The sequence below is a fragment of the Musa acuminata genome, chromosome BXJ1-7 (genome assembly GCF_036884655.1).
Source record: "Musa acuminata AAA Group cultivar baxijiao chromosome BXJ1-7, Cavendish_Baxijiao_AAA, whole genome shotgun sequence".
Lineage (NCBI taxonomy): Eukaryota > Viridiplantae > Streptophyta > Magnoliopsida > Zingiberales > Musaceae > Musa > Musa acuminata.
The window spans coordinates 10,525,304-10,536,493 of NC_088333.1; the positions used below are offsets into that span (position 1 = coordinate 10,525,304).

The 11,190-nt window shown below is 37.1% G+C and overlaps 2 protein-coding genes across 2 annotated transcripts; one reads left to right on the forward strand and one right to left on the reverse strand.

Annotated features, from left to right (window-relative positions):
- Positions 1 to 2,505: 2,505 nt before the first annotated feature.
- Positions 2,506 to 2,961, forward strand: LOC135680154 (uncharacterized). Its single transcript, XM_065194140.1, has one exon. The coding sequence runs from the start codon at positions 2,506 to 2,508 to the stop codon at positions 2,959 to 2,961; it is 456 nt and encodes a 151-aa protein (XP_065050212.1).
- A 786-nt stretch (positions 2,962 to 3,747) lies between these two features.
- Positions 3,748 to 10,462, reverse strand: LOC103991582 (heterogeneous nuclear ribonucleoprotein 1). The gene is made up of 7 exons (XM_009411080.3): positions 10,306 to 10,462; positions 9,899 to 10,220; positions 9,659 to 9,699; positions 5,741 to 5,904; positions 5,535 to 5,637; positions 5,294 to 5,463; positions 3,748 to 4,397 (listed from the first exon to the last, which is right to left on the reverse strand). The coding sequence occupies exons 2-7, from the start codon at positions 10,186 to 10,188 to the stop codon at positions 4,023 to 4,025; spliced, it is 1,143 nt and encodes a 380-aa protein (XP_009409355.1). The 5' UTR covers positions 10,189 to 10,220; positions 10,306 to 10,462; the 3' UTR covers positions 3,748 to 4,022.
- Positions 10,463 to 11,190: the final 728 nt, after the last annotated feature.

The following is an 11,190-nucleotide window of genomic DNA, read 5'->3' on the forward strand; positions in this document are numbered from 1 at the left end:
AGTTATATATCATCAATGTCATACTTCCTTTTATATAGCATAGCGCTGTTAATCCTTTCTACGTAGTCTAAAATGACCTATGTAATTTATCTTATCAAGAAAATCTTATTAACACATTCAATCATAATATATACATGTATAAATATGAATAGGATAGTAGAAATAAATAATTTTAATTATATAAATAAGAATAACAATGTAATGTTGACTCAAACATATATCATAATATATTTTATAGGTTACTCATATACCCAATCATAAGCACATGTTCTTTTAAACACTTTAAACTGTAATTCTAAGTAAATAAATTAACGATCAATACAATGAAACTTAAGTTCTTAATTGATATTAATTATTTTTAATTTTTTTTAACTATCAAATATTTTATACCATAATGCGTATAGTTGTAATAGTACTTGTCAGAAAAAATTATTTTAATATATCATAAAGTATTTTCAACGATTTGGTAATTGAGTCTCACCTGAGTCTTGAGATAAAGTTTCACAATCACAAAACTTGATTAGTGGCCTTAAAGTATATTACAAAATCAGCTTCTATTATTAATAATATAATATAATATTATTTTTATCTTTATAAATTATCCTTCAAACTGATATAGATATAAATTATAAAGTGAACTTCTTATTATCAAGATAATTTATAAAATTAACACATAAAAAATATCATCATTTCATGTTGTTCTAATTTCATTTATGAGAGCATATAATTCTTCATCTCTTTCAAATATCTTATTATTTTTTTATAATTTTTTAATAATTTTATTCTTAGGTAATTCTAATATCTACCTAGTATTTTAACTATAAAATTGATATTTGAGGTAGCATAAGATTGAGCACATAATAGACTTCCAACTGCATATACATAAAGAATTTTTTTTTTATCTAATCCCTTTCAAATTATTTTAAAAATAGTTATTTTGACTTAAATTTTTTTCTTTTGTCATTTGCTTAACAAAACTAAATACTAAATCTCTTTAAAACTTGATTAATATATCTTGTTTTAAATAGTACTAGTAATCCTTAAGATTTATTTCTAAATATCTCAATGCTAATAATATAAGTTGCCTCATTTATATTAATCATCTTAAAATTCTTGATAAGAAATTTCTTGGCTTAGTACAATAAACCAATATCATGGTAAGTAAAATATTATTTATATATAAACTTGTTCCTAAATCAATTATATTTTTTTAAATATGAAGGAAGTAATGATATCAAAAAACTTTATATATAAGCTTGATTAAGATCATAAATGAATTTTCTAAATTTATATATCAAATTTTATATTTCTTTTATTTTCATTTGAATCGGTTAAGTAAACTAATATAAATTTAGATCCCTATTTAGAAAATTTACTTTTACTTTTGAATGATATAACTCAAAATCATAATGAGCCACTAATGTTATGACAATTCTTAAAGAGCTCATTTAAAAATCATAATGAGCAACTTTATGATATGTACCTTTTAATATCATTCAAAAAGCTTTTATATAATCTATGGGTGTATCGTCAAAGCTAGTAATATCGATCTACAAAAAGAACTAAACTCATCTTCTCATTTCTTCTTTCACATTCACAAAACCATTATTAATGATGAATTAAGAATAAATATAAGATAAAAAAATATATGTAATATTTCAATAATATGACGTATTCTCATCTTCTCTTACAGACATTGTGTATATAGTGCTTACAAGTTTCTATTTATTTATAAGTAAGAGCTAAGAGTATAGAATATGTAATTAGGAAAATTATTCTCATCAAGATTATCTTCGAGAAATACTATCATAAATATTTTTTTTTATTAATCAATAACCATTCAGAATCTAATTATATTTATAATATATTTTATCTAATTAGATAAAACTATATAATCTAACAAAAGTAATATAAAAATAAATAAATCTTGAATCATATTTAACCAAATGATGAGAAAAAAGAGAGGACAAAATAGATAGTCAAATAACTAGCCAAAGTAGTACAAATTTGTTGCACTCCTTCCGCTTCCCTATAAATGCCGAAGTAGGTGCACGTCGAAAAGTTCGAAAGGACATTGATTGGTTTTTGGTGTTTGAGTGCAGTGACTGTTTCACCTTATTTCGTGTGACTCAACACCAACCCACGAAGCAAGCGGCCGATCAACATCTTTGTCAACCCCGTCTCTCACACCCGACACAACTTGTTCACGATCATATCCTCTCCACTTGCCACGTCGTACCATTCTACGTTTCACCACTTGCTTTCCGTGCTGGCCTCGTCCTTCCCTACGATATAGGTTTATCGCACCCAAATGCAGGCCAAGACAGGGAACAGGTGTTCCTCACAAAAAGCATCGTGGAATGACGTCCTGGAGCTCTTTCTATGACGTCAGTGTCAGTTGAAGTTGGCGTACGACGCCGAGTCCCTGTCTGCGCTGGAACAGACAGACGAGCCTCACCATATACCACCCTACAAATATTTTCCTCTCCTGCGATCGAGGAAGCGATGGAGGAAGACGCGGCGAGTCGGGAGCTGAAGGACCACGAAAATGGCGGAGGAGAGGCGGCGAAGGCGGTAAAGATTATCTCGACTATCCTCGACGCAGAGGAAGTAGCGGAGATGGAGGAGGCGGCAGTAGCGGAGGTGATGAAATGGCTGGAGGAGGAGATGGGCTCCGCCGCCGTTGCCCACTCCCCTTCCACGCCGTCCTACAACGAGGAGACATCCTTCGTCACCATCAACGGCAACGAGGAGAGCTGCGGGCCGTCGTTCTCCAGCTCCGCGTCTACGGTCATGGCCAGCATCGACACCAGTGGCGGCGTTTGCGGAGTGCCGTACTTCGTCGGGTGCCTCTCCGGCGGCGCCCCGTGGTCGTCTGCGGCGCCATTGGTCCGGATGCTGGCGGAGCCATCGGTGGCTGCGCCCATGGCGGGGCCGTCGGTGGAGCCGCGATCAAGTTAAAGGAGAGACGGGGATAAAGAGAGTGAGAGAAAAAGAAAAGAAAAAGGACAGGCGAAAGAAATAGAGACGCGTTTATTGCTGTTTACCGTCTCCCATTGGAAATATGAAATTAGAAATTAAGGATGTTATTCGAAGAGGCTTTTGTCCTTTGTCTCTCACAAAGGATACATATAAAAACCATCGAACGCATACGTGGAAGAAAGACATTGGGAGATCTTTCAAGAAAGGCTGGAGAAGGAACAACACGTCATAACCCACCCGGGAGAGGAGGATAAGATCGGCGTCGTGCCGGTGACCGCAGCGGGGTCGGTCTGCCTCTCCGGAGTACCTTCGCTCGATGGATCAGCTTCAAGTCTCGATATGATGAGCATGTGTGCGACCGAGCCCCGATCGCGCGTACTTCGACAGATGCTCTGAGGGTATCGATCCCCCGTCCCATGCCGAACAGACTTGAGCTTTCTCTGTAGTCTTTACTCCACAAGCTGATCCACGCAGCATCACGAGAGCCACCAGCGCCCACATCCATCAAGAAATGCGCTCATCCTTTGGATGCTGGGGTTTCATCGATCGGTGATCCACAGGAGTAACACATTGCCGACGTACCTTGGAAATGGTGATGGTATAATGCAGAGCATATCCTGTGCCACAATAACATGTCAAGCAATCGCCTGCCACTAATCCCTTCTTCGGAATAATGGCAACGCAAGAAAGACGTTAATAGCAAGGTCTCCACAAATCCTTCGCTGCTATGGCAGCGTACTCATTGGGACCAATGAGTATGTGACCTGAAAGTTAAAAAGACAAATAATTCATAGCAACAATGTCAAAGTTACATCATAGTTGGAAAGGACCATTCAAGCATTTGTAATAAGGGGTGAGACTAAAGATTATAAAGGGGATGATGCATATTTGTTCCCTCGGGTCATATGTGGTTGCAAAAATGTATTGGCAATCATGTGTTCTCCAAGGACAAGAAACCATCGCGACAAAGAAATCTGCTAATGGTCAGGGAAATCAACATGTATGATGACTACACTAGTAACCGAAATAATCTCCTCATATCACTTGCCATAGGGGTGGTACCTGTTCCCGTAACCCCGGCCGCCACTGCCATAACCACCATACCAATTACTATATCCACCTGGGCCACCGTATAGATTACCACCACCATACCCACCTCCACCATACATAGGCCCACCGTAATTGGATCCATAGCCTGCACCATAGCCAGGGACGCCACCATAGTTATAACCTCTGCCATAACCATAGCCTGTGCCACCTTCATAGTAGTTGCCACCATATCGGTGACTGCCTCCATATCCATAAGAGCTTCCTCGGTATCCATGTGCACTTCCGCCACTAGCACCATGACTAGCCCTCCCATTGACTGCAGAATGGCCACCTGATCTCTTTGGTTCAGCCCTCTTGATCTCAACCTGCGGTTACATGAAGTCAGAGTAATGTCTTTTAAAAGAATGTCTGATGTCAGGAAACTGCTCTATTATGGATGGTATTTTCTGTCACTTTTTAACTTTGCTATTAACAGAACAGATCCAGAAAGAAGTAAAAGTAAATATGGCTGCCAAAGAAATACTAAACCAGTGTCAGCTAACTCCACAGGGGACAGAACAGTCCATTATTGTCTCTCGGGCTCTGGGATTCCAGCAAAACCAATCACAGACACTTGAAAGATACAAGCAATAACAGGTAAATCCACAGGATTAACACAGTTTATTATTCTCTGTAAGGCTTCAGGAATCCAGGTAAATCACAGAATCTTCTGTATTGCAAATTACACGCCACTAACAAAGGAACTTTATATGTGTTTCATATTCAGAAAAATGTGTGGCCATGCAGAAGTCCGATTACAAAAAATTGTAATGTTGTAATTGTGATCTCGTAGATTTTTGTTTGCCAACTGGAAATGTTTAATAAATGATATGACCTGCAATTATGAGCTTAGACACTAGCACCAAAGACTACTTATAATGAAGCTCTAGGTAGATCTGAGTGGCTGCATGACCACCCAGTTCTATAACTATAAACAGAAAATAAACAAATTCATATGCAACACCAGTTGACTCATGATGTGAATTCTTATTAAAGAATTGCCATCATTTGTACAGATATTCCAACTAACTTTCAGCACACCATGAATCACAAAACTGCAAATATTTAGCTGAACAAACCTATCTTTTCTTTTCCAGTTTTTAAATTTCATGAGGAGTTCAATTTCAATGCTTATTCAGTACAAACCAACAAAGAGGAACCATGAAAGAGAATAACATTTTAAAAGTTATACCAGATTAAAAGTAGGCTAAGGTCAACTCACCTGTTTCCCTGCAAGATCATGCATTCTACCTTCTGAAATAATTTTGTCAACAGCTTCCTCAGTTTTGAAGGTGACAAAACCAAATCCACGTGACCGTCCAGTGCTATGGTCAAGCATTATTTGGTTTTCAACGACTTCACCATACAAGGAGAAGTGCTCCTTTAACTCATCTGAATTTTTTAATCATAAAATTAATTACCAAGATGGGGCACATGATCACAACTAATAAGCTAGTTCCTACCTTCAGTTAGAGAAGTGGGTAGTCCTCCCACAAAGATTTTTCTTGTTCTGTTGCCTGCCTTGGAAGGCATATCTTCTCTTGGAACTGTTCTCTTAACTTCTACCTAAGCAAGCCATTGATTTGCAGAATCAATCAGTAAAAATTAATCAGAGAAGGTACTTTGAAGAAAAGAAAATCATGAAGCAAAGATTTCAGATAAATCCCACCATTCTCCCATCTATAACATGCTCATCCTCCAGAACCTTGTCAATAACAGATGGGTCAGCAAAGGTCACAAACCCAAACCCTCTTGGCATATGCGTATTCTTGTCCTTCATTATCACAGAATCAGTGATCTCCCCGTACTTGCTGAAATGTTCATTGAATGTTTCTGCCACGATACAATAGTTTGTAAACTGATTGGAAATTTACTTAATACATATAAACCAGGAAAAAAGACTTTAAAAAAGCTACTAACTGTAAGAGAACTGGATCAAGCATATATATTTAAAAATGCTAATCCATGGCAAGCAAATTGTGTGGGACCCTGTATGCACATCATGGATTATCTCAATGCCAAATTTACTCATCAAGTGGCGCCAAAAAACCAAGTTAAAAAAAGACAATCAAAAACTTTACCACACTCAAACTGTAACCTTCACTAGTCATATTTGCTCTTCCTCTCTCTCCTTGAATACATACCTAACTCAACTTTCCTTGTTGATACTTTTACAGTTTTTATTCGGACATATCTGAATAGCCAAAAATAATTTCATGTCTCTGATTGTCAATATCTGATATATCTAACTTACCGCAAAAAAGATTTTGTGTGACACCATTTGTCCATCCTGCAACCCTTGTTATACATACAGTAACTCTGAATATATTGTTTTCTGAAGTACAATGGCACATTCCACAATTGTTTTTTTTAGTTGACTTATAACAGTGTGTGACAACCCTCCACTTTAGTCATGGTGTGCAGGGTCTACAAATCTTTAACTCAATCTGAGTCAGGTTTAGGGAAACAGTGAAGATGGATCATTTCTATCAGTTGGACCCTGATTCAACTAGTGCTTCAGTAGATTCTTGCTGGTTCCTTGATTTCATTGAGTTTCTCATTCAAGAATCTGGTTTTATCAATCTAATTTTTTTATAGAATCTAAATCTTCCATCTAAACTCTAATGTTGACCTGTGAGCCTGGACTTTAACCAAAGCTGCTTTTATTTATATGCAATAATCAAGCCAATCTCCTCATATTTTGGTACCAAATTGATCTCCATGACACTTTCATCTATGAGAAATAGTCAAGCCAATATCCGCAGATTTTGGCACCAAAGTGATCCCTGTCTCTCTTGTTCTCATGAAGTTTGCTCTAGATTTCTGCTAGCTAAGAAAACTCCTTTTTCTAGATCTGGGAGGATTTATGAGGATAGGCAATATGTGAAAACCTGAAATTTTACTTCACATGATAAAAGCAACACATCAGAATATCTATTTTATAAAAGTACATCATAGTTCTGCTTCAAGAAAGTAAAACAGAATTGTCTTATCTCTGCAACATTTTCTTTAACATACTTAATATGCATAATCTATAAAAATAAGCAAACAAATATGCTCCCTGCATAATCTTGTACAATTGATTTTCTATGGCTTAATCATATTTCAGATCATTGATTTATCATAATCTATGGAAACTTCATGCAGGGTCCAAAATGTTCTATGTAGTACTAATATGGGCAATTCATTCCTTAAAACCAGACCTTTATAGAAAGTGATATTCTTTCTATATTTAGGCTCAAACTTATTCAATGTCAGGAAAGTAACATGGCAATGTAATTATCAAAGGCTTAAAATCACTGAGTTACCAAGGCCCCTAGAAGTGAGGTGCAAGACGGACTGCACATGTTAGTCCAGTGAAGCATACATCAAGCAAAAATGCATACAAATAAGACTAAAGTTGAAAGGAGTGGAGAGGGCCATGATTGAATAAATTAGTATCACCTGATAAAATCTTAATTCGTTAGCTGAAATGGTAGACAATGAAATGATCATAAAATAACATAAAAGAAGGGCAGTATCTATCATAAAATAAGTAGTAAAGGAGGGCACATAAATAAGCAAATGGTAGTAAAAACAGGGACAAAACCAGGAAGAATTATGAGCGTCAAAGAGCAAAAGAAGAAAGAAGTGTAGCAGCAGCAAATATGCAGGCACAGGCAACAGTTTAACACTAAGAAACAAAGAACAAGGATGAGATTTACTAATTAGGGATAAGATCCAACAAAAGAAATGGATATGAGCCTTTAACGAAGGGTCATGAAGTGTGTGCCCACATTGCACTTTGGTGAACCTTCTAGCCTCATCCCAGGAGAGCCTAACTTGCCTCACACTGTGCCTCATGCCTAGGCACTCATTGGAGGCTTATGCGTAAAATATTTCCTCTATAACTGGAATACAGCCATGGACAATTTGAAAGATCTATCATTGTCTTAATCATAATATATGGCAGCTATGTTGGCGGCAGGATGTCAAGAGGATTACCAACAGTATTAGAGTAATCCACATTAACCAACAATCATTACATTTTCTCTTTTCTGTTTTCATGTTTTCTTCCTTTTGTGGGGAGTGTTAGGCTTTGGCATACACCTAACAGAAAATGAAAACTAATTAAAATATATTAGTAAAGTGAATTGAATAATAAACTATGAACAAATTTATTGTTGCTCAACTAAATAAAAGGATAACTGCCCATATTTCTTTATATGCGCTCTTCATGTTTACTGAGATAGGCAAGATTCGCATTCAAGACAAACGATACTGAAACTGTTTAGATTTAGTTGTACCAGAGATTGTGATTGCCCACACAAGTTCCAATTTACTTCCGGATGTTGAGCTTAAAATTTACATTATTTTGATTGGTTATTATTTAAAAATTCAATGAAGATATTAACCTTTTGAAAATCACATAGTAAGACACCCTGTCACTTTACTGTTCATATCAGGTGCTATATGTAATTCAACTAGTCAACTTCATCATTAATTAATCTAATGGCCACCTAGTTAAGCTAATCAAATTATCAACTTTTGGAATAGTAGCAGATGAGTTCTATTACTCACTGTTGGCATTGAGCAATATCAAAATTCTGCCAATACAACCTCATCCATCATCTTAAAGTTCCAATTTCAAATCTGGTCTTTTAAACCTTAGCAAACATGCCATGAAAAGTTCTAGGGAAAGAACAACTCAACGACTTCCATGGGCGATTGATCGTCTGGTAACTTATTAGAAGTGAATAGTGCTTAAGCAATAGGATTTAGTCATCAGGGACATATTAAACAAAAAGTGAACAGTCAAACTTATTTCTTAACACTTGAATTAAGAACAAATATTTTATCTCATCTTCTAAAATGAAATATCACAATCATAAAATGGATTGCAGTACGGACAATAGGAAGTGAAATGACTGTAAGGGACTCACAATATCTCATCAAGCACACAGTTGTCAACTGCAGAATTCTTCAAATTTGTATAAACTAAAGCTTAATATTATCTGTCATCAGTCACCTTCCTACCAGAAGAAAAGTTTGTATAGATCCCTGGTAAAGAATTTCACACTTTGGCAAAACTAGGTTTGGTTTATTGTTGCTGCCTTAAAAATGTAGTTCACATATCAATATCATTCATCCAGCTATCTAAATATTTGGGAAGTGCACAAAGGTGAGGTATGTCCCTTAATCACAAATGGATGTTTTAAATAGACATTTTCATCAAACAATTTTCTTGAGTCCATGTTCACATTACAACTACTAAACCAAGTTTAGAATTGACAATTTCTCAAGGAACATTAGATAACTTCTTAAGCACCACTTACAACAAGATACAACATAAGGAAACTGTGAAATCTTTCCACTAGATAATATTAGAACATACTAGCGGTGACATCCAAAGCAGTTGAATTTTCCAAGGTTATCCCACAATTAAATGAACCGTTTGGCAGTAAATTGCACACCTTAGATAATGAAGTCACCAAAACCACTCACCATTTAAGCATAAGAAAGTTGCCAGTAAATACGAGTTAAAAACCTCACCGAACATTAAAAAGAATAACACGACAAGGGAGTTCAATAAAGGAGCAGCACATACCCTCTGTAGTATCCCAAGCAACGCCACCAACAAAGATTTTTCTAAGAAAATGATAAAAGAGAAGAAAAAGAGGAGACAATTAGCATCTGTTTTCACAAATCAATAACAAGATGCATTGTATTTAACTAACAGAATCATCCATTTAAGAGACAAACCACAAGCACCAGTAATACAAGTCGAGATCACGCAGTTTACTGTAAACAGAAATACACCACAAATCTTAAGTGCCTCAGTACTAACCCTGCCGAAGAAGAACCGATATCAGCTTGCTTCATTTCCTCACCGCCGCTATTATCCATCCTCTTTCCGACAGGCTCTCCGCTCCCATCTCCATCATCATCCCCTTCAACATCTCCTTCTCCTCCTCCCCCTTGACCATGAACACCTCCTCCGCCTCCCATTTCCTCTTCCTCTTCCTCTTCCTCTTCCTCCACCTCTTCTTCAATCTCTTCCTCGACCTCTTCTTCCACCTCCTCCTCGATCTCGTACTCGCCGCAGACGCCTTTCGGGTTCCCCTCGGCGAACTCCATGGGCGAGAGAATGCTTCGTCCGCCTACAAGACCTGCAAAGGGTAAAAGATTGACGAGCTAAAACTCTCCGCTATCGATCAGACACAAGAGGAAGGAGATCGAAAGCCCAATTTGCACCTAGATTTGAAGGCCTTGATTTCTCGACAGAGCGCGACGCGAAGAGGAAAATAGATTGAATGATTTTGGGTCAAAATAGGGAGATAGAGGTAAATATAAACCCTAGCGAGCCCGCTCGAAGCGCTGCTCGTCGGCTACAAGATGGCGAGTACACTGTGGCGTTGCGTACACTTAGCTAGAGAGGGCCGCCGCGGTAACGGGCCGTTGTCGTCACGGCTTAATTGAACCGGACCGGTTCTCGGATCCGGACGAGACCCGCTTTCTGCAATCAATCACAGAATTTATCATGGAACATTAGTAAGTGATTATATAAGATCTTCAACCTCTATTACCTTTAATTTTAGCTTCTAAATGTCTCTGTATATTTTTTAAATTTTAGCTTACAAAGGTCTCTGTATTATTTAAAAAATAAATAAATGACGAAGACAGTTGAGTACATGTAGTGTAACAACAACCGAATATTGAGTCTATTTAGACTAACAACAATAAGATAAGGGAGCCTATGAATTGTATGATTAATATGATTAAAAAAATAATATGATTACTTATTTGATGTGACATATTCTGATACTATGCACGTGATAATAGTCAGCGACTACATCAGCATCAATGAAGAAGCTCTGACGTGGTACACTATGACAATGTGACACCTCGGACTACTTAGATGGGACGATCGTCTCCTCCTGTGTTGTCAGGCATCATATGAGACGACATCGCATAGTACATTGTCACTCTAAAAAGTTTGGAATGATATTGTGTGGCGCAAATCCATACAGGTCGGTCGACGTTTGCACGAGAGGTACAAGTCGGTCGCCTGAGGAGTCGATCGTCATTAACAGATCACGTACGATCGATCTTTATTCGTATGTATAAAAGCCGATAGTC